General features: G+C 34.2%; 1 protein-coding gene across 6 annotated transcripts in view; it reads right to left on the bottom strand.

The window, feature by feature from the left end:
• Positions 1 to 25,718, bottom strand: part of LOC149799070 (uncharacterized) — a 70,923-nt gene that overhangs the window by 3,906 nt on the left and 41,299 nt on the right. For 3 of the 6 annotated variants that reach the window (XM_089958057.1, XM_089958058.1, XM_089958056.1), the window contains exons 4-5: positions 25,161 to 25,247; positions 21,017 to 22,009 (exon numbers count right to left, since the gene is read on the bottom strand). In XM_089958057.1, the coding sequence (XP_089814183.1) occupies positions 21,752 to 22,009; positions 25,161 to 25,247 (345 nt within the window). In that variant the 3' untranslated portion in view covers positions 21,017 to 21,751. Of the gene's footprint in view, positions 1 to 21,016; positions 22,010 to 25,160; positions 25,248 to 25,718 lie in introns of those variants that run through there. The other 3 variants (XM_089958060.1, XM_089958061.1, XM_089958059.1) reach the window with 3 other exon arrangements.

The following is a 25,718-nucleotide window of genomic DNA, read 5'->3' as shown; positions in this document are numbered from 1 at the left end:
ACAAACATACTGAGATATAAGAGGGGACATAGAGCTTTTGTCAGTCTATTGACTATAAGTGAGATCATTTTGATTCATTTATAAATAATGTTTTTTCATGATCGTTTGGTTTCAAAAGGGATTCACATCTTGAACATGTATCCCTTTCACTGGATAGATCTGTCCGGTTCCGTAGAGTTATCTCTCTCAAACGCTGTGAGGTATATGGTTATCTACTTGTTATATTAAACGATCTAAGGTTGCTCACAATGATAAAATTTGGCACCATGCCGAATCAGATTGGAAGGGTGGCAGGAGGGCATGGCCCGGTCCTCAACCCTAATTGGCCTCCAAACGCATTATTTCAATACATAATTCTGAAAATAAAAAATATACTTCGTTGTGTGCTTAGTTGTCTTTTAAATCTGAATACAGTAAATAATATGGGTCTGATTTGGCATTCAGTCCATTTCCAAAATTGTAATATAAACAGGGATTAGAGGCTCCAAACCCTCGAAGTGACCCTATCCTCTCTGAGTCTTGAATGGGCCTGTGTGTCATACATGCTGAACTAAAGTACACAGTATATTTATTTCAGAAAACGTCATTATTGAGGTCTATGGAAAAACGCTTGGCACTGTATTAGATCTTAGTGTACGTCCGACCTTATCACGTCTTGCTTACGAACTGAAATGATACCATAGGATTAACTAACACAAAAAGCCATCGACGTTTAGCCGGCATGATAATGTCTATATCATATTTTCAATACGCAACCGAAATATTGACGGAGAACACATTATTTTGTATCCATTAGGCTAGAGTTATATATCAAAATTAGCGTATCAGATTCTACATAACCTTCTCTGTTTAGAAGGAAACGAAATAAAGCAGCCGTGAAACGATATAAAAGCACTGATAATATAAATTAATGTCTTTCCAAATCTAGTAACTATAACATGTCTTTTGCAAAATCTATAAAAATCACATCACAATACCTTTAAACTTATTCGGGCAATTTTATAGCCCTCGAAGGTCGTGTTGACTTCAACTTGACACTTTGAAATTTCAGTCCTCGTTCAGGTGTGTCCGATTGCGATCGTTCAGGAGGATTTAGTTACACACGTGTTTATACTTTAAGCGAAATCTTTTCATCATTATCAAATTCTTTAACCGGTCGCGAATGATTCCCCTATTGAGTGAATCGTTTCGCATTTGTTACGTTTTGCTCATACCATTGTTCAGTCTACAACGACATGATTACCCGTTTTGCCCAGCACCTTGAAAGGATAAGGGTTGAATGGAGCAGAGAGCAAACTGATCTATCTTGAGGCTTAAGGACGGTGTCTTCTGTCTTTAAATTACATTCACAAGATTTTCGTATCGCATCCGCATATACCTTTCCTGTTTCTTTTCTTTTGCTATCGTGATTGTGTAGTTTTGTACGATCAGACGGTCATAATTGGGTTCGGCGGGATGGTGTGTAACTCTGTACAAAAACTAATACGATTGAATATCTGACTTCTAATGACGAAGTTTTGCGTGCGCAACTCTTTTGCAATACAACTTCTTGATTAGCTTGTGGCCACAACGGGGTTGTTTTGCGGTGAGCAATACTGTTTTCGGCCAGACGGTTTTTATAATGCTTACTTATTATCTGAGGACCGTTATCAGTTTCAACAGAAATTGGTTAACCATGAGTAAGAAATATTTTCGATAAGAACAACATTATATTCTCGGAAGTTATTTATTTCTTAAACTCAGTCTCCAAAACATATAATAGTTATCTGTAAAGTGTCGAATTTTGAATTGTACTGAACCGTAAATTTGAATGCATTGAGCATTACAATTTTATCACATTTTAGACAGAAAAGTCTTTGTGAAGGGTCTCTTCGATATTTCTTCCATGTCAGTGTTAACACTTAAAGGCTAGAACTTATGACTCAGCGAGATTGACCAGGGCATTGCTGCGCTATCCTGAGGAAGTAGACATTTGAGCTACCAACTATAACCGCTGGATTGGAAACCATGTCAAATTATCATTTTCGAAGGGAAATTGATATACCTCGTACTTCGCAGGTTCTATGCTGTCTGAAATCTGACGGAAGAAACGAAAATTTAGCAACGGCTGCTTACGATTGGCAAGAGTAAATTAAGGCGTACCCTTTGAAAATAATATGAATTTAAAGTAACAACCTTAGTCGAAATTCTTTAGTCTTAAAATTCCAGAGAGTAGTTTGTTTTCGAGGAAGCCTAAAATGAATAGTGCTTTCCTCGTTAAACAAGAAAAGGGGACCAGGTGGCTGTCTTGTTAGAAAAGACAGGGTTTAGTGCTAGGACGCACAATTTCTGAAAGGGAACAATATTAAGGTGCGCAATTTTAATTTCGCACGTAATTTTCTATTTTTTGATTCTTTGTTTGATGCAAATGTGTTTGATATGACTATAATCAATATTACATATCATTTATTCAATTACATGGAAATTTGTTGATGCTAGAATTGTTATGCAATTTATCTCTTTAATTTTACATTTACTAGTTGATAGAATTGACGATTGCATGCTATCATATGAGTAGGATTTCATAGGGTTATATGAAATAATTTTCTTTGCCTGTTAGGACAATATTTATTATCGTGAGTTAACGATAATCGCATATTAATATCTGACTTTGCAATGTTTAAATAATCTTGTAAGTTAGGGTTTGCTGTGAACTAGAATTTTGCGAATTTTATGCAATAGTAACCGAGCATGTGGTAAAGAGATGCGGTAACGTTAGACATATCGCTAACCTGTTAATTATGGCCTGTCTTTGTGAAGCGAGGGTGATGTTCTGTCGAATTAGTTTAGTATTTATACAGTTTGGATTGCTAATATGACTCTGAGTAATGTAAGTGAGGCATGTTTTGTACCTGTTGAAAGTGGTACATACAGAGCTTTAGGGGTAATTTTGTCCTTTAAGGAACAGCTTTCTGGGGAGAGACTGGACAGTTCGAAGACGGAGGGACGAGTTCAGAATAAAGGAATAGGAAGTCCAGAAAGGGGTGAAGTGTAGAGAATAGGAAGGCTCGAGAAAACAGGAAGACGCGACGATACACGGTCACGGAAGATCGGTGATGCAATCAGTCGATAGACATTGCGCTCTTTTCACCACTCGTTATTATGATGAAGTAAATCAAAATTGGACACTGCTATTAAATTCTGTCGATATAATTTTAATTGAGTTGGAATTGCTGCTATTGATTTGTTTTCATTAACTGTGTTATTTTTCTTGTCTAAAGGAGTTTGTATTGTATTATTTCTTCCCAATATTCTTGCTCAATTCTCTGTTGAAATTCTATATTTCCACTCCCACCGGGCTGTAATATCGAGGGAGATCATCCTCTAGAAAACGCCAGCCAAATCAAATTAACCACTCCTCTTACTAAGAGGGCGACGTTACATTATCCTTGACTACAAATATGTACGACTGCAAATATGTAATCACCGGCGGGAAGCGGTTACAGGAAATCAAACGCAAAATGTTGATACAGCCCGGTTGATAGTACAGTTAGCGTCATCGGTTCAGGTACTAATATATGACACTATCTGGAATACATATCAACCTTTGGATTAATTCACAAATTATTTGCTAATATTAGGCTACAGTACTTTTGGTCATAACCAATGCCTATGCTTCAATACCTTCTCTAACTCAAGAATATGTTCACGCAAAGATTTTGTAATTGCAATCCGTGTTCCGCATGGTACCAGTTCGCCTAGAGCATTCAGTTCACTGCGAATTGGTAATTACTCTTTGCATTATACCATTTACTGTCAGGTAATCTGTCTCGAATTTCTCCCAGATAATGACCATCGTACGATGCCTTATCATTTTCATGCGTATTCATCCCTACTGGTATAGCTTCCTGAGGTACAAGACTTGTGGATTCTTCGGTAACATCCCTAGCCATGAATTTCTCCGCGACTCTTTCTACAGACGCGAAAAAGAATCCGCCGTATTGTTTTGAACCGTTAACGTATTTGTCTTTATATCTGTAAGGTTACATTCTCAAAACCCATCTTTCGATTCGTGCAAGAGAATTATGGTTTGCAATTTTCCAACTCAATTCCATATAGGTACATATGGAACGTTTCACAGGCCCAGACTAGAGCCAAAACATTTTCCAGTTTGCGAATATCATTTTTCAGTATTACTCAAATTAAGGCTTGCAGATCTTTAGACTCTGTGTTTATTTCCCTGTTGCTGAACAAGCACTGCACCTATTCTTACCAATGACTCATCTGCAATTATTTTTTTTTTCTTTTGCTTTGTCGTTCTCCAAATTCTTCCCATTGTGATGCTACAAGTCCTTGTTCTTCCCTTTCCATATTGGGTGGAATTATTCATTTAAATTATAAATCATTGGAAAGACAGAGTGCTTTTCAAATAATATTCTTGAACATTAGTCTGGAATTATAGAGAATTCGATGAATTTGTTTTATATCAATTTATATATTACTCTTAAAACGGCATTTGAATTAAATATGTTCTCAAGTTATTGTTATTTTGCCACCGTAACAATCGAAAATAGGTACGTAACTATCATGATAAAAACAGTTTAGGAAATGCGTAAGATGCATAACCCTCAGTTCACGAAAACTAAACACAGAAGTGTAGTACATATATGCATTCCTTCTTTTCTTCATGTATATGTATAAAATAGAATATATGATAATGATTTATTAGGCAATTGAATGTGTTAAGGATGTGTTCATTCGGTGTAAAAACGTTGACATTTTGTGTTTTGTCATTAGGATCAAATTTGTTTTTAAAAAGATGAAAACAAAACATCGATCATTTTGACATTAGAGCTTGTCCATAACACACGTGTCCCTGATTGTAAAACTGAGACATTCGTCGTACAAAATGAATGCCATATTTTCCTATAGTAATTGTAAATTTAAGAAGAAACCAAAATGCAAAGTGAAACATACAAAGCGCATTCAGTTCAATTCACTACACACTTTTATGGTGCTAGTTCAGTACATACTTTTCAATCGTGCATGTTAATTAATTTGTTTGAAAGAATCTTCAATGAGTTATCTATAAACGCCATTTATTCATACATAAGTATTTACGAACGTACTTACATACATACATAAATACTTGCATGCATTAATACATACATATATACATACGCATGTACATATATACATTCATACATAAGTATGTACTACGTACGTACATACCTACCCAACTTTCATTCATACATGCATACATTAATACATACATACATACATTTTTACATGCATTCATACATATCTACATACGTACATACAAACATACATACATACATACATACATACATACATACATACATACATACATACATCCATACATATGTACGTATGAACATACATACTTAGCAGTGGGGTTGGTGAACAGACCAAAAGGCATTTTCAACAAAAAAAGTGTTCACGAAAATATTGTTCTAGTAAATGCTGATTTAACCAAATAAACATTTAGAAGTACATGCAAACAGACCAAAATGCATTTTCAAAAATAAAAGGTTCTATACAAAATATTGTTCTAGCAAGGGCTGATTTGACAAAATAAACTTTTCCACGATGATTAAAAACGTCAAAGAATTATAAAATAATTCTAGGACGCGCCCATGCTGCTGCTGTAGTTGGTGGGTTTTTTTTATCCAAATATTTTATCAATTTATGATAATAAATTTTTTATCATTATAAATTAAAATTATTAATATATTAATAATCATGGATGTTGGAGAAGCATATACTACTAGATTAGCACGAGAACGATTGGAAGCAATAAAAAAGTATATTCCAGTGAGAAAATAAGTCATACGAAAAATACAAGCAGTTGAAGATGCAAAGCAAAGTTTCGCTGAATCAACTGAATTATTATTCAAACCTGTCACCGCAACAACTGAAAATGGAGATATTGAAGACCCCGATGTAAGAAAAAGAGGTATCCTTCCAGTGTTAAAACAAATTGAAGAAAAAACTCGACCTCAACCTGTTCTTGGACCTGTGCCTCAACCTGTACCTAAACTTAGACCTAAATTTAAATCTAAATATAAACCTCAAGTTAAACCTAAAATTATATCTGAAACTGAAGTTGAAAAAACATCTGATGATGACGAAGAAACACCCGATGATAAAACAGAACAAGCCGTTGCTAGAGTTAATGTAATTAAAAAATTTACCGAAGATAGTATTAATGGCATAAAAGCAATTAAAAATGTTGATGATCTAGCTAAAATTGCTGTAAATACATTTAATCAACGAGACCAAGTTTTAAAACCTGAATATACCAATAAGCCTGTAAGTCGTGAAACATGGTACAGGTGGATATATAATATATATTATGGAACTAATCAAGCCAGAGCAGCTGATCCAAGATTTATTTCATTTAATAATGCGATAGATATATTTCTTGACCAATTACAGCGAAAACCTCCACCACAACCTCAACCTTTACAGCGACAACCTCCACCGAAAGCAAAAATAATATTTTCCACTCATCTATTTACCAATGATGCTCTTGAAACTTTCAGGAACATAGATAAATTAGTTAAAATTGCTGCATTTGAATATGAAAATAAATCTTAATATGTAAAACCAGAACATATTGATAAAATAAAACCTGGAAATTGGGTTCCTTCAGTATATTTTGCTTCTAATAATGAACATTATAATCTAGAAGATCCAAATTACAAAAAATTTAGAAAATATGTGGATGAAGAAATACAATTTTCTCAACGACCACGATCTCCTGAAGAATTTCAAGATGTACCACAATCTTCAGAAAAAGAATCTTATGATGTGCTAGAAGCTCTTGGTGTTAAAGAATCTCCTTGAGCTACCGGTAGCGGTTATTATTCTGTCTGCCCCGACAACGTTGTCAACGATGTATCGCGGTTAGAAGTTCTTATTGGAGAAAACGAGCTGGAAATAATTCATCAGAAATAATCAACGAGGCAACTGACATTTGTCAGCGATTATGTCGCGGTGGCATCATGGATGTTAGCATGTTACAGCGACTAGTTGTTAAATACAAAATAATTAAATAAGATGATCGTACATAAAAATGATCGCAAATACATCCCTGTCAGGGTGGTAAATACGCGGTTAACCATGTACAAAATCACCTACGGGAATGGATTAGGTGATACTGTCAATGGTTTCATTACAAGAATAGCTCCTAAGGCAGGACCTATTGTTAAACAACTATCAATGAAAGGAATGGATTTTATTCGTGATAAAGCCACCGCTGATATTGGTAGCGCCGCCAGCAAAGCATTTATCACCGTCAAAGACAGAATATTAAATTTAGTACGCCGAAAACAACCTGTCGCAAAATTACCAAGCACTGCAGTGATGCCCGTCGACGTTAGCAAGGTAATAAATGATGCAGCAAATCAAAAATTAGCATCGTTGATAAATCAGGGAAACGAAATAATAAATACAAGCATGATATCAGGAAGCGGTCTTCGATTTAGAAGATAACATTTACAATAAAATGTTTTCGCGAGTATCTAATATTGCTTTTAACATGGATGAACCCGTAAGCAAAGACGAATCGGTGCGTGATTATCAGTATTACTCATATGACGCGGTAAAACCAAATAGTAATAGTCGAATTGAATTACAAGTACATGACACTAGCAGATATTTTCTGCCATGTGAGGCGTTCATCGAAGTTGTTGGTGAACTTGTAAAAAATAATGAAAATCCATACGACGCTAATTTTAAAGTTGGATTTGTCAATAATGGCATTATGGCATTATTTAAAAGCGCCACATACATGATTGATGGAAAAGAAATTGAATCAATTAACAGTGATGTTGATGTTGCTACGACAAGTATAGGCTTAGCAAGATATTCAAATGATTTTACTAGATCGGCTGGTCCTAGTATGATGTTTGCCAAAGATAATTGTGATAGCGCTGATAATGAACAATTTCTTAAAGTAAAATTAACTCAAAATGCTGGGCCTGCTCAAGTACCTGGAACAATAGCTCAACCAGCTGCTGCATTTTCAACACTGCAAAGCGTTAATCCTAATTTTAATCTAGGATTTGCTACACGTAAAAATATGCTAAAAGGTGATCGTAGAAGGTTTTCGTGTATGATTCCGTTATCGCATATATTTGGATTTTGCAGAGATTTTAGAAAAGTAATTTTTGGAGCCAAACACAAAATTGTTCTTAATCGAAAAGAAAACAGTAATGATGCTATCTGGAGACAAATAGGTGATGCTGATGTTGCTGTTGATGCTGCTAATTTTAATGGTAAAGTAACATTATCTAAACTTTCACTGTGGATGCCAGTAATGACCCCATCACTTATTGAAGAAAGTAAATTACTTTCCTTTATGAATCAAGGTGGTAAATCAGTAATGTCTTGGTTGACAACAAACAACAACCGATAATGACGGCAAGAACATCAGTGGTCTTTATAATTGGCATATATCATCACAACAAGGTATTTCTGCACCAAGACATATCTTTTTGCTCTTCAAAGGGCTGAACGATCAGTTAATAATCAAAAAGTTAGTCATGTGGAATTTGATCATTTTAACGCTAGTGAAGTATCATTACGAGTAAACGGACATGAAGAACCATCTGAGGAAATATCGTGCATATCATCGCCTGTTAAGTTTTATGGAACGATATCAAAATATTGATACCGGTTTACAAATATCGCAATTAGATTTTACAAATTTATATCCGATCTATTATTTTTCACTAGAACATATTGATTTATTAAACAATCCGTAGTTGATACATCTTTTAAAGCAAGAATACGTAATCCAGGTGGTGATGCTTTTAAAGCGGTTGTTGTTATACTAAGCTACAGAACCATGATTTTGGAAGGCATTGGTGGCCGAATGAGAGTTATTGATGCTACTGTGGAATAAATGTGATCTAAATTTAGATCAATCGCGTATTATAAATAATGCCATACGAACATGTTAGTGTGACTCTGACTCGGAGTCAGATGAAAAAACTTCAATCAAACGCAGCAAAAGCCTGCGGAGTAAAATTAACATTAAAAAGTAATCAATTTCATGGTGGTCCAAATAAACTGTCGATAACTAAAACACAACATAATCATTTCAACAAAGCTAAATCGGCAAATACTGGTGTTCAAATTAAACTTTCCGCGGGCGCCATCAAAGACATGACCAAGACAGGTGGTTTCTTTCCGCTGCTAGCGGCGTTACCGGCGCTGTTAGTGCAAAAGCAGCCGTGTTCGGTGCTGTTGGAACCGCATCAGGAATGGCAGCAAAAAATTTTAGGAGGAAAATGCGGCAAAAACAAAAAGGACGCGGTCTAAGATTGCCAGGAACAATTCCATCATGGTACGGGCGCGGCCTTCGACTGCCAGGAACACCTCCACAATGGCATCCAAAAATCAAATAACGCCGATGTCAAATTTTGATTAATAAACTTAGCAAAACTTTAAAAAATAAAGTTTTTCCGTGGCGTATTTATGCGAGATCAGTTAGCGGTGTATCCAAATCGATATGAAACCGGAATTATAAATCTCGATGACAGTGTTAGCGCTGGCACACACTGGGTTGCTTACGCTATTAATCCACGCGAAATTATTTACTTTGACTTGTACGGGCTAGCACCGCCACGAGAATTTCTAAATTATTTGAAACAATTAAATACACCGACGTGGTATTCGACGTTACCAATGCAGACGCTAACTGATCCTCCTATATGCGGCCGTGAAGCAATTAATGTTCTTGCCGCGATATCTAAATCAGCTAAACCGTATCATAAAACCGTGAACGAGTACACGTCTGATAAATTAAATCAATCATTATTATAATAGTTGACATATAGGGACGATCTCTTTCATCGCGAATAAAAAATGACCCGACGTGGATTTATCAAAATACGCACAAAGGACGACGTTAATAATCTTTTAGCGATATCAGGAATATATCCCGACGAGGTTGTTATTTTTCAAGATCAACACGGAAAATTAAAAACAAGTAATATCAAGTTAAATGACATAATTCGACGAACCGAATACGACATTCATGTGGGTGATTTTACTACCCTTCAAGAGGCTATCGAAAAATTCGATGAAGAAACTAATGAAAGAATAAATATTACTATCGTAAGAATTAATCAATGGAATATAAGATTCCAAGATTTTTCCATTGAAACAAACAAAAAAATAAAAGAAATTAATTAGAAAAACTCGCTGATATTAAAACCGCCGTTGATACATTTGAAGGAACTAATTTATTACTTCCTGGAATTATCGAGAAAACCAGCTTTATTAAGATTCCACCGACGCTAACCTCATCGCAGGTCAACAATATGATATTTATCACCGTGACGGGATCATCAACGTGGACACCAGAAAATAATAATCTCAAGTACACCGCTACAGTTACTGGCATGTATCGGTTATATGTTTTCTCCAAAATAAGATTCAGAATGATAACTAAAGAATATGACTGGCGACATCCTAGTGATAGATTTCTTGGTTTTCTGACTGTTTTATTACATAAAGACGTCGAAGAAATTTTTACGTTGGAATCCGAGAAAACAACAACGGCAAAACCATACTGATGGTACATGGAATTTATAACTGAAACACCTCAATTATTAACCAGGTAAAATATGAGTGCATCCACATACAGGTATAATCAGGCGCGTGCGTGGCAATCGTCGCTGAAAAACATCATCAGCGTATACTCGGCAAAGATAAAAAAATATCAACGAGGATTAGTTATCATTGACGTTGTTGTTTATTCGGTATCCGCCGCTGTTGCTGGCGCAGAAATAATATTATCCGCGGTAACAATGCTGGCAGTAACTGTTACTGTTTGCGTTTCCGCAGCTGCAACGGTTGCATGCGTCCTTAACATGATTGTGAAAAAGATATCTTCGTGTACAAACGAAAAATTATCCGATTACATGGTTACATTACATAACGCGACAACCGCGTACTCGAAATTATCTTCGTTGTTATCTGAAAGTCTCAATGATGGAATTATATCCGACGCGGAATTTGCAACAATGATAAGTATTTACAATCAAACGATTAAAGCCACGGATATAAATAATGACAGAATTACTTCAGCAGATAGTGACAAACACAATCCTGCGAAAAACCACGATGATCTCGGTAAGTTCGATTAATCCAGAATTTATTATTAATTTTCCAATTGTTATTTCCATCAACGAAATCGCATTAGCACAGTTGCGAGTATACTACAGTTGGCCCAATATTACATCTAAATCATTTGGTGGATTACAATCAAATAATTCTTTTGTTTTTGCTAATAAAAATAAACCCAACGGTAACCCAGATTGGATCGTTGTTGGAAATCCAACTGGTAGTTATCAGATCGAAGAGATCAATGATGAATTAACACGCAGAATAAAAAATAGAACCGGAGAAGATCCTGGAATAAAAATATCCGCACATGAACCAACGTTAACTTCGATCATCGAGATAAGTTCAAATTACATCGTAGATATTTATGCGAGTTTAATTAGAACCGTCTTAGGATGGCCCGAATTTCGGCCACCAGCGCCACCAGATCCACCAGAACTTAAAAAGTTCGATTATATCACGGACAGGCAATCTTATCATGATATTAATCTAAAATACAAAAAAAATTTAGATAGTATAAAAAATATACTTCAAAAAGCGATTTCTATTTTAGAGAAAAGATAAAATAATATGGAACTTTTATGGTGAGCGAACTACTACAGGAACTGAAACATTTATAAGAAGCAGTATACCTGTTTAGATGAATGAAATTTTTGAATTTTTCAAAAAATATAATGAAGAACATGAAAAACAACTAAATCAATTAAAAAAATATTTTCGTGAGTGTGTTTTTAATGTATCAAGTTCATGTTTCGAAATTATCAAACACGTAGAAATAATGAATCAGCTCGCGGCCAACATGGAATATATTAACACGCGAATGATTTAGGTAGTAAATGATAATCCAGCCAGTAAAAAAGATTTTTTAAAAGCGTACTCGCTGACGGAAGCTGAATAAGTAAATTTTAAATTTTCCGGTTATAACGCGGACGAATTGAAAAAAGTCTGTCATTGACACCATTGATGAATTATTTCATGAATTATCCGCGTGGAAAAAATATTACCACCACCGGCTATATTAAAACGTAATATCGATCAATCTGGCGGCGGTAGGCATATTTCACCGGAGGTCGTAAATATAACGAACGTGGTTGCAGTTAATCTTTGTTGCGACGCTGTCGAAAACAGCTACAGCGCAGATATATCAGAGTCAAATCAAGCACAGCAATAATTTGTTCTTTATACGTTCTCGCCGAAAGAACCACCGGGGTACTTAATTGTGCAGGAACCAATTAATCCGGTTTATCTGCGATGTCATAATATATTTTTAATAAACAATAAGTCTCTGTCTGACAGATCAAAGCGGAAACCTGTTCGATTTACACGGGGAAACACTAAGCGTAAATTTACTGATACGATCGTAAAATTTTAAACCTCTACCTAAAAAATACACCCCAAAAAATAGATAAAAACCAACAAAAAGTAACAAAATATAATTATTTTTTATTTTGAATCAAGATAGTCAAAATTTATTGTTTTTCATTGTCTAACATTTTTCTTAGTTGTCGCACACGAGTACTAATTATTTTTTTTCTTCATATTCGTCAGATAATTCTGATCGTATCTTTTCAATCGCGTTAGCTAGTGCGGAAAATTCTTTTATTTGTGTTTCATCGATGCCAGACAGCGACTGATACATCGCTGATTGAATTTTCTTTATTAATCTATATTCGGCCGACAAGACGTATTTGCATTAGTATTTCGAAATCCGTAGTTATTTTGTCAGCGTCTAGTTTATCTGATATTTTTATTTCTTTAATCTTTAATACTTCATAGGCGTCAATTACATCATTGATATTTTTCTTCATTTATAATTCAATATATATAATATATCAACATTATATTTCTAAAAGTAAAAAAAATGTATAATCATTGAAATAAGATAATTTCAGAAACAATATAACTTTTTTAATCGAATATCAGAGGAGAATAAGAAAATGAAATCCAGGTTCCAAATTTATATGAAAACTCCAATTTAGTTATTCGCTCTGCAACTTGTCGTACAACAGCTGAATTAATATCAAAATATCTACCAGCGGCGTTCATCGATAGAAAGTATATTTCTTCGCCGGTTTTTGTATTTATTGATTTAACCACCTTGGCGTATTTGCTGTGTTTGCCAGTATTTCATGATATGCAATTTTCACATTGAGTAACCGCCCTCAGATTAGATAAATTATTATTAAGTTTGTTTCCATCGATGTGATCAATTACAAGACCGTCTTCGATTGGTCCGTGAAAACATTCATAAATAAATCTATGACAATAATAATTTTTCTTACCGCTGGTTTTAAATCTGAAATAACCAAATTTATCAACGACACCAACTGGTTTTTTTCGATTTGCAATGTCTGACTGAGCCGTTGCAAGATGCTTTGTAGTTATCGATGATTGGTTGCTTCGTGAAGGTTATATCCATATAGAAATTATTATCTCTCTAAATCAAAATTTGCTTGAAAACCTATTTAGATAATCTTCTTTGCATTTTATAATTCTATCAACGATAAGTTTTTTGTCATAATCTCTTTTAAGTTTTCGATAGCGTTTCCACCGCATTGCACGCATATTTGTGTTTTTCCGCGTATTCCGATGCTGCATCGTATACATCTAGTTACTACGAAGCTCACAGCAGGTAAATGAACCAACCATTAACCATTTGCATTGATTCATTATTATTTAGATCTTTGTCTAAAATATAACATGAGTTTATTTGTCCTCGATGATGCTAAATACGATTTATCTGAAATAAATCAGGCCAAGAAAGAATTTTACGATGACGGAGCAGCTCATGTATGGTCGGCGTGGAAAGCTAACGGCATCGATAACACCATGAACGACGCACGAGCTAAAAAGAATAATTAGCACTCTCGGTGATAAAAAATTTATATTCAGGGTAAAATTTATCGTTTACAACGACAACGACGTATGGATTACTCGTGATAAACGTGATCCTGTAATTACTGGAAAAAATCTGTCATTGTAAGCGGCGGTTCTAAACCGGGATTGTTAACCGGCATCGATAAACCGTATTATATACGGGCGTACCCGGTTTATGAAATTTATCAGTTGCGTGATAAAACTGATGTTGGAAATCTTGCTTTGATGAAACATTCTTTAAAAATGAATTGTGTAGCTGAACGAGTAATGGAACATTTTACAAATGCAAAACACGGATAAGGTTTAACAGATTTACGACGAGAAAAAATAACTACATGGGCGGAATCAGTCTCTGCTTGTGCATCAGTGAATGACATTGCTGCGTTATCAACTAAATTAAAATTTCCCATGACGGTAAAGACAATATCAGGTGAGGTTTTATATTCATCCGCGTATAAATCCAAGGGAGCATCAATTGTATTGTTGATCATAATTCACACCCGTGGACGTCGGCGGTAACAATATTTCCTCGAGATCGTGTTGTCAAATTTTATTCACAGAAATTTTCTGAAAATATATTTGATTTTATTTATGAAATAAGTAAATCCGTTCCGGTATCGGTGTGGAAGTTTTTCAGCGATGAACGATATGATCAATTTGTACGACCTAATGGCGACAAGTACAGGAGTAAATTATTACACGACTCAATGAAAGAATTAGCAAACAAATAATCAATAAACCTCAAGCAATTATTGATTAATTATTTTACTGTTCCATCGGTTGTTGCTCACGCTGCTAAGGAAAAAAACTCATGGAAGCCGACGTGGCGGGAATTTCTCAAAGATGTACAACAAAGTTGTATCGGATACGGACACGGTGGATTATGGAATACCGAATATAATTGAGCCGACATGGTATCATTTGACATGATTACGTGTTACCCTAGAAGTTTCCTAGGATACGGTGAATGTGTAAAATACTTTGAACAATTTGGACATCCCACCGACGAGATGACGCGGGTGTCATTTAAAGGTCCGTTGCCGGATTTCTCCGCGACAGGATTCGCTCGTGTTGTATCATTTGAATTTGCTGCTTGTCTGTATAAAATTTGTTATATTTGGTTTGGTCGACATTTTTCAGAACAACGATGGGTACCAATAGTGTTGCCGCGATACATGATTGATTGTGCCATGTTAACGTCGTTGACGATCAGTGAAGCAATTATATCATATCGAAAAGAAAACACAGTTTGGTTGCCAACGGAACACGATGACTCAAAAGATTTAGGTAGAAAAATAATCGGTAAATTTACTCAGGGCGGCGCATATGATCATCAAGGACATCATTGCATGTTAATCATGGACGACGCTGAATTAGATTTTATAATCGCTGATACCGCGTCAAAGGGTGTACTTTATTTTCGAGAAAAACACTTATCTCGCCCACGGAACAAAATTAGGTACCGGTGTTAGTTACATTGATGGAGAATCTCCGCAGTATAATCATTTAAGATCATCAATGCTCGCGTACGTAAGTATAAATTTATTATCGATGATAAATAGATTTCCCAACGACGCAGTTAGAGTAGCTAATGATTCATTTTACATTAGTAGAAAATATTTATAAATGTTAGAAAATTTAACCGGAGATGGTACATGGGGCACGTGGAGAATCAAAGATGAAAATAGTCTTAATTATTGTGCACCAGCTGATGTTGCAGTTGAAAATAAATATTATTCCGATACAGTGCTAGAAAATTCATTAGCGCCGTCTGTGCACGATCCGGCATCGTGATATAAAACCGTGTACGTGAACGGGCGAGGTGGATCCGGTAAAACAACACGAATCATAGAATTATTTAGAAATTCTGACGTGGTCGTGTTAACGCCAACACATAGATTAGCGAGAGAAATGAAACAACGCGGAGTTAATTCGTGTACGTATCATAGTTATTTCAAATACAGCGGTGGTACATGGACTTGCTCTCGAATGGGTGATAAATATATTAATAAAGTTATTATTTGGGATGAAATTTGTACTGTTTTGTTGGAAACGCTAAACGTATTTATTGATTGATTATCAGTGAATATTACAGCGTTAATAATGTGCAGCGATCACGGTCAACCGAGCATAATTGATGGAGAATCTCCTCATGAATGCCTGAAGAATTTTGTTGATTATTATGAAGAAGTTGACGCCGATTACAGATCACTTGATGAACAATTAAGTGAATTAAAAAAATTAGTTCGATTACAATCAAATAAAACTCAATGTAGCATAATGCGAGAAATAATTTCAGAAACATCAATGAAAGATTTTTTAAATATGTGGACGCCAAATGATTTAATAGTTGCATGCAGAAAAATAGTTCGTGATAATCTTCAACGGGAATTATTTAAAAGTTTTCAACGATGCCAGTGCCGTTATGTTATCGACCAGCAGATACACGACGACAAAATATTGACGTTGATGTACCAGGACAAGACAAAAAAAAAATCTAGTACTGAATGATATTATCACCGTTGATGTTACTTTCGTCGAGAACGCGTTAAATGCAGAAAAATCTCCATGGACGCTAGGGTACGCGATGACGATTCATTCGTCGCAAGGATTAACTATTACTGATACACGAATTTGGATTGTTGATGATCGCATAGAATGGTCAAATTTAGTTTATTTGGCTGTATCTAGGGTTAGAAAAATATCTAAACTAGGGCGGATCGTTTTAGATGGTTTAATAACTGGTGATAAAACTGACGATTACATAATAAAGAAAAAATTATACAGTTACAAACAATTTGATAAAAAAAAATAATTACGAATTTGACTTAGATGTCGAATTTATAATGTCGCTGAAACAGCAACAAAACAATCACTGTTCAGGTTGTAATTGTACAATGACGTGGCAGTATCAGAAAAACGATTCAAAACAATTTACCGTGGACAGGAAAAATAATAATTTCGGTCATAATCGCACCAACGTGACTTTGGCGTGTTTGGAATGTAATCGACATGGAATTGATTATTTAAGTGATTGCGGCGGCAGTTGAGTGTCTGTGGGAATTACAAGTAATTCTTCACGAGTAAATCCACGCTGAGGAGCAAGTGAATCAATTACATAAATTGCTGGTCTACCTGACGATCTTGTCACGGTTGATATTTTATGTGTTATTGTACTCCAGACAGGATATGTTGCTCATTTTCTGCCACCCTCAGCCTCGCCTGGTTTATATAAATATCGCACAGTAATACTACCTAACACTGGCCGTGTTGAAAAATCACGTCACTGAATTGGTATAGTTGTTTTTGTAATCGCGATCGCTGGTTTCATCGATATTGCTCGTGTTGGTTCATTATTTGTTGCCGCTATCACATCTGGTAATCTTTCCACCGTGAGATCTTTTGTCCTGAATAAATTTGCCACACGGCCTGCTTGGATATCCATGCTGCGACAGTAGCAGGTTTTACTCGAGCAGCCGTGGCAAGTTTTTTAATCGCTGTTTAACCTTTCCAAAATCCAACCGGAGAATAATAAATTGATTCCATGATATTAATTATCAGCACCTAAAACTAATTTACCTTTCATTGCGGTGTTAATTAACCAACTAGCTAATCTTTCTTTGATTGATTTTTTTTATATAGAATTTAGTGTATGAATTAATTTTACATACGTGATATGTCTTTGTTGAAAATCATTACTTCGATAGGCAACATCATGAGTTAGACATGCTTGATCAATTAAATTTATTGGATTTTCGCCTGATTTTGGTTGATCTTCATTATCAAGTTTGATATCGAGTCGAGTTCCAGGACCACAATAATTATACCCGGGAAGATGTTTTTCTCCTTGATATTTGGACCAAAATAATAATGGCAGCGGCGCTAATTTTGCTGCAATGTCAACGCCGTATTTCTTTTTTATATATTAATTTTACTTTGATTGGTTTTTGACCAGCTGAAACAAATCTAAATTTCTGTGTGCCGCATTTCACGCACTTACCTGCAACTGCTGATTTGTTATTGCGCGTAACAACCTTAATTAGGTTTATTCTTGGTGTACGTGAACGACATTTTACACAATATCAATCCATAATATAATTATACCATGAATGTATTGATTTTGCCGCCACAAAGAAACACGAACCAGTTAAACACCACGTGGCATTACCAAATTCTATTAGAATGATAATAATAGGTCCATCTGGTAGTGGAAAAACACAATTGCTGCTTAATTTGATAATGAGATGGTTGAAATGGGACAAGTTGTATTTGATAGCGCCATCCGTTGATGATCAACAATGTTATCAAGTATTAAAGGATTTTAACGAGAACGCATCATTGTTGCATGAATGCGGTGACGTTATTGAATTTATCACAGACATCGATGAAGCTCCATCGGTTGATTCCATTGATGGATCTATTAATAATTTAGATATATACGACGATATAATGTTGGATAAACAAGCGAATCCTGCAAGAATATTTTTCCGAGGAAGACATAAAAATATTGACATTGTTTATGTAACTCAACGGTATACACAAATACCAAAAGTCATCAGGGATAATTGCAATATTTTGGCTGCTTTTAACGGCGTTGACACACACACGCTAAGAAATATTCATCAAACCTGGTGCAGCGGTGACATGGATATTAATAAATTAAAAAACATTTTTAGTCGCGCTCAGGCAATTCCGCATGGATTTGTAATAATAAACCTGCATGATCCTCGAACATGATATCGAATCGACCTTGACAAAATATTTGGATAAAAATAAAAACACCAACTACAGCAGCAGCATGGGCGCGTCCTAGAATTATTTTATAATTCTTTGACATTTCTAATCATCGTGGAAAAGTTTATTTTGTCAAATCAGCCCTTGCTAGAACAATATTTTGTATAGAACCTTTTATTTTTGAAAATGCATTTTGGTCTGTTTGCATGTACTTCTAAAAGTTTATTTGGTTAAATCAGCATTTAAGAGAACAATATTTTCGTGGAGACATTTTTTTGGGAAAATGCCTTTTGGTCTGTTCGCCCCCCTCCCGCTGCTATGTATGTATGTATGTATGTATGTATGTATGTATGTATTTATGTATTTGTCAATGTATGTATGTATGAATGTAGGTAGGTAAGTACGTATGTACATACATACATATTTATGCATGTATGTATGTATGTATCTATGTATGTATGTATGTATGTATGTATGTATGTATGTATGTATGTATATTTGTGTGTACGCATGTAGATATGTATGAATGCATGTAAGAATGTATGTATGTATGAATTAATGTATGCATGTATGAATGAAAGCTTGGTAGGTATGTACGTACGTAGTACATACTTATGTATGAATGAATATATGTATATACGTATGTATATATGTATGTATTAATGCATGCAAGTATTTATGTATGTATGTAAGTACGTTCGTAAATACTTATGTATGAATGAATGGCGTTTCACCCCCCTGCTGCTCATACATACATACATACATACATACATACATACATACATACATACATACATAAGTATGTACGTACGTGCATACCTACCCACCCTTCATTCATACATACATACATACATACATACATACATACATACATATATATGTATGTACGTACGTGCAGACCTACCCACCCTTCATTCGTACATACATACATACATACATACATACATACATTCATGCATGTATGCATGCATGCATATTTCATACATACATACATACATACATACATACATACACACATAACTACATCCATCCATCCATCCATCGATCCATCCATCGATCCATCCATCCATACATACATACATACATACATACATACATACATACATACATACACTCACACATACATACACACATACATACATGCATAAATACATACATGCATACATACATGCATAATGCATACATGCATACATACATACATACATACATACATACAGGAGAAGAAGGTTTGATTGATAATAGGAAGGACCGGTAAATTAAATAATTATTTTGAAGAAGGATAATAATGACCCTATTCAAGGTCCAGGTTTCCTTTCCCCAACCTGCATCTCAACAACCACGCCTAAAATGTCCCTGCACAGTTACTTTCTATCCCTGTACTGTGAATAATTGTATAAGTAACAGCAATATATCCCGTCCGAATCAAACTGGGACAAAATTATCACTAGGAAACATACAGAAAGTAAACATAAATCAGTCTCAGATATGAAATGCTTTAATCACTAAAAGAATTACAAGGGTATTGTGGACTCATATTGGAAATATGGGTGAGAATAAGAGCATAAAGATTCATTTAATGCAAATATATCAACAAACAAATATAAAAGTGTTTTAAAAAAAACTTGCATGTAAAGCAAATAAATCAGTGGTCAAAGTTAACATTTTGTCGAAAGTTGATGTGTATTAATTGGAAAGCAGATGTGTATTAAATAGAAAGTAGATGCGTATTAATTAGAAAGCAAAATTTATTTAATTAGCAACAGTAAAATCATTTTGATGATTTGCGGAATATCTGTCAGGGCGAATTCGCATCTGTGTACCAATTAATTCAGGCATCTCTTGCCATTCCTGTCGAATACAGAATTTAGTTTGATCTTATATATTGTCTCTTAGTGATTCATTTTATAATTTCTAACGTTGTAGTTCCGTTGCAGCCATAGAAAGTTGAACCTACGTAAAATTCTTGAGAGCTTTGTATATTTTGTTTTAATTAAATAGCAGGATAAGAACAGTTCAGGATGTACACCTTATCCATGATATTTAGTTGACAAAACTTTCTAAATATAAAAAAAAATAACAGTTCGCGAAACGTTCACTGGGGAACTGAATGTGGCTAAAGTGTATTATTTCGTTCAAAAAAAAACTGGATTCAATGTTTTAATCACACACAATAGGTTCTTGTTTTTTTTAAATTTCATCAAAATAGAAGATACCAAAATTTCTCGCTCATTAAACTAACTTCTAAATTTTTAAAATGGAATTGTCGTTTGTTTGTTTTTTTTTTGTTTTTTTGTTCTCAGAATATTTATAGCACACAAACAATATAGAAAATGGCGACCAATATGATTAATTTTCCGTCATTCAATAGCGAACATACGATGCAAAATGTGAAAAATACAAGGAACCACGGCATAATTAGGTGAGTGTTAACGTGAACCTGAAATAAGATAAAATATCACGTGCAATTTAATGTGCATGAAATAGAACTCCTTTACCCTCATCAATATTTGGTTATTCTCACCAGCATACGCGTGCGCATAGAGTACATAATCAAAGTATTGCGTGGTTATCAAATACTGTACGTATAATTTTAGCCAGAAACTTAGATTTGGTCATGAACAAAAGCTGGAAAGGAAACAATGGACAAATTTAAACAAAACTTATAATAAATGACTGAATATAACAATCTTTCCGTTTTCAAACCCAAAACTGAATCTATTGAACGTAGTGTTTTCTTATAACTAGTAGTGTGAAGCTGAATAGTTATGGATGGTTTGTTCCAAAAGTATTTTCAATTAAGTTTACAGCTAAGGTAGTATACACTGGACACAATAAAATAAAATGATAATTCTAGGCTACTGCATTTGTATGGGAAAATATGAACGAGTTTTTCGGATGGAAATATTGCATGACCTTGAGAGCGCATTATATTCATCGGAAAAAGAGAGTTAGCACTTACTCTTTATTGGTTGAATAACATTGGCTTGAGGCAGTCTATCAATTAATGGCGGGAGCCTCCACAGTCGACAGTATGAAGTACATCGTAGTGTTCGCGTTTGGCACGTCTTTCACGGAGAGCGACTTTTCGGGCTGACTTCCAGATTCCGTAAGTCCCAAATATCACCGAGCTGAGAAGCAGGAAGGCGGTGATAATGGTTAGCGTTATGGCTAATATTCCGTCAAAAAGTAGTAGGCTTGTGATGCAAAATGGGAAAAAGACAAGGAACCACAGCGTGCTGAGTAAAGGGTTAAAGTGAACCTATAATAAGATAAAGTACACAAGAGAAATAGGGTTAAAAACAAATCATTACATCAAATGCATATTAATGTACATGACAGTTTTACACCTCTACCTCCATTAAAATGTTTGAATTAAATTTCAATTTTGTTTCTTATCAAATATTATACTCATTACTATAAACAGAAGCTCAGATTGGGCGATGAACCGTATTTATGTTTTAGTAAATGCGTATCAGTCATATATATATGAGAATGTTTACGGAGGATTGTGTATTCTAAGTAGCATCACTAATCTTGAAAGTTATTTATTTATTTTGTGAGAATTCATTTAAGATAATCATTCGTTTTGATTAAAGTGCTCTAAATATTCAGATTAACTGGAATAATAGCGGTCACGAAGTTCTGTCAATTTACTTAAATTCATTTGGTTGTTTAATATATGTTACTGAATTATGTGAATTCATTACAAATACATTTGGATTTATAGCTTTTATGGAATTACTATAAATTCTTTTAAAGACATTTAGGGATGATATCATAGTGATTCTTCTGTACTGTTGACACATCAGTACATTATAGGACATCAATAGGAAAACCATTAGTACCCAAACGGATTACTGTATACTCCTGGAACTGATACAATAATTAGGAATCTTTATGATTTCATTCACCATACTGACACTATTTTTACTTTTTTACTTTTATTTTAGGGAAGTAAATTTTATTTTCCATTATACAAATCTTGCTGGCATTCACTTTCTTGGTAGTTGTTTTAAGACCGGGGAGTCATAATAGTTGTCAAACAGCATACAATAAATTTTACTTTTATCAATCTATTCTCTCCATAAATCTCTGCCAAAAACTGATCTAAATATATGGTTATTCAATTTTGATATATGTGTAGGGACAGTTTATCAGAATTTCCGAAGTTATTATTCCGTCTGATGGAAAAGCATATGAAACTTGGAGCTTTCGAAATGCATCCCAATTAATGCTATCATTTGATTCACATTGAATAAATGTCTTCCTTTATACAGTATTCATAATAATATTCACATAATTGTAATCCTAAACCATTACTTAACTTAACCTTAAAAAGTTTAATGCGCTTCTTAGAAATTGTTCATACTGATACCTAATTGTCCATCACACTGTAAGCAGACAAGTTCAAGTAAAAAGTCAGACTCTGCACACAATTTCAATGATATTTTGTCCGAGATGAGTGGTTGTTTATCTTACAATGTGTACCATTCTTCAGTTAAAATTGTTCGATTATTCTGCGTAACTTTTTGGAATGAGATCGGGTTTTGTAGGTAATAAAACAAAACAAATTTATATTCATTTATCATGGTCCCCTAAATTTAGCTACATCAAATGTTCCTTGGGTTTTTTTGTTTAGTTTTTCTTTCTTCATCTTGGAGGTGGTTTATAGTTATTGCCTAGATGGATTATCAAATGGATTATTTTAAAAATAATAATTCACCATGCCTAGTTTTCTAGAATGAAGCAAAATTTACACCTCGACTATAAATGTTGGTTCGTTTTTTAGTACTTTAATTCTCTCTCGCTTCTTCAGTGTAAACATTTTAAAATCTTTTTCTTGCGTGGATCCCTCACAATATATAATTCTTTATCGAAATTTTATCATGTATCTATTATGGGTTTATTTGTAAGAACTGTGCTATTCTTTTTTGTTTTTTCTTTTTTTTTTTTAAAATGGTTAGTAGTTTGTCTTTAAATGCAAGAGGACCAAAAGCGAAAAATGTATTGGAATTTGAAAGTAATAACAAGTTCCATACAATGTTTACAAAAAGTAATCGAAACAAATATTGAAGCAAAGACGGGATTTACAAGTTTATAGACGCTTTAAGGACGCGTTAAGGACGTTAAGTAAGTATAGCTGCTCTTGATAAGGGCATTGAGAATAAAAACGCTTACTAATATATTGGCAAAATGAAGATTATCCAACATTTTCTACTGTGGCTAGTCAGTTAACAAAGAATATAAAAGTCCTTCCTCTGTCCTCTACGCAGCCTGGAACGTTGTTCAAAATAGTGACATAGATGCATATAACTACGGAACAATAAATAACCCTAAAGCAACAGACAGAATACTGGATCTGGAGGAAGAAAATCACAGACTTTAGCTTGATTCAGAAAAGCCAGTTAAAATGGAACACTTAGATTTTTTTCTTACTAATGAAGAATGTCTAAGTTTTATTGATAGGAAGAATACACACATGTTCCTGCTGCCCTTACCCACCGTTCAATTTATACAGCTTAAAAAGAGACAAATTTTCTAGAAATCCAATAATTCGATGCTAAATGACCACTAATATGTTGAAAAGGGAAATGTAAAGATAAGAAATAAATATACTGTATACAAAAACAACAACAAAATAATAATAATAATAATAATAATAATAATAATAATAATAATAACAGTAATAATCTGGATTATGAATTAGTCTTCGAAATCCTTGAATAAGAAATCGGTGCTGTCACCTCAGAACATTCCTTTACAGAAGAAAGGATGAAGAAAAAGAAAAAAGAAACTATTGAAGGGAGTTGAACATTTTCAAAAATGTATTAAAAACAATGTCAATGCATTCAGTTTGGATATACTTCAAACTGTGAACATTCGACTCGAACAAACTAAACCAAAAAAGTTAAAGGGATGGAACTAGCATGAAAAAGTAAATGAATAGAAAAAGGATACAAAATAACAAAACATTTTTATCATGGAGAAAAGGACATGAAACAATAACGAATAAGAGAGATGAATCAGGGCAAAGTTTTGAATGAGGTAAAGAGGTTAGATGATACATTATTTACTAAAGAAGATAATAATAAAAGTCAAATAAAACTAGAAGAGGCAGTTGGAAGATCTGAGGTTCACAAATTGACAGAAGATGAAAAAATGTTAGAGGGTAGCATAATATTTGCTGAAGCTTCAGAATCCATGAATAAAATAAGTAATAGAAACAGTCCTTGAAGTGATGGATTCACTATTGAATTTTTATCAGTTCTTTTTGGAAGGATTTATGGCCAATTCTGATTAACTCAATAAATCAAGCATTCAAAAATTAATACTGGGGAATGGATATGCATTCTATACAATGGATAAAGCTATCGTTACCGGAACTTAACATGGATCAGATGAATACTCACAAGAATAGCACGCAGGTCCTGATAATTGCATTTCGATGCAATCCAGAAGATGATGAACACATATACAGGGCCAATGACGATGACGAACTACAACAAAAAGATTGACAAAGTAGAAGATTGATTGGATTTCTCATTGATATTATAAATTGCATTTCAGCTTCTGATTTAATTTTGATACAGTCACTGACAGATACATACATACATACACACACACACACATACATACATACATACATACATACATACATACATACATACATACATACATACATACATATGTACATACATACATACATACATACATACATACATACATACATACATACATACATACATACATTGCACTTATGCATTCATTAATTTATTCTCTGTAAGTTGTTTATAGTATGGAATTAGGTTGCACTTTACGTATAGAGAAATACGTATGAATACAGGAGAAATGTCAAACTGGAAATAGTAATAGTAGCAGTGTTAGTAGAGGTGGTGGTATTGCACGGAAATTGGCAAGATCAATGAAGTGAAAAGAAAACAAATTGATGGCGAATGATGATACTTATG

This window comes from Sinohyriopsis cumingii, chromosome 5 (assembly GCF_028554795.1).
Source record: "Sinohyriopsis cumingii isolate HCF-2022 chromosome 5, ASM2855479v2, whole genome shotgun sequence".
Lineage (NCBI taxonomy): Eukaryota > Metazoa > Mollusca > Bivalvia > Unionida > Unionidae > Sinohyriopsis > Sinohyriopsis cumingii.
The sequence above is the reverse complement of the archived record's forward strand: the minus strand, read 5'-3'. Positions and strand labels throughout refer to the sequence as shown.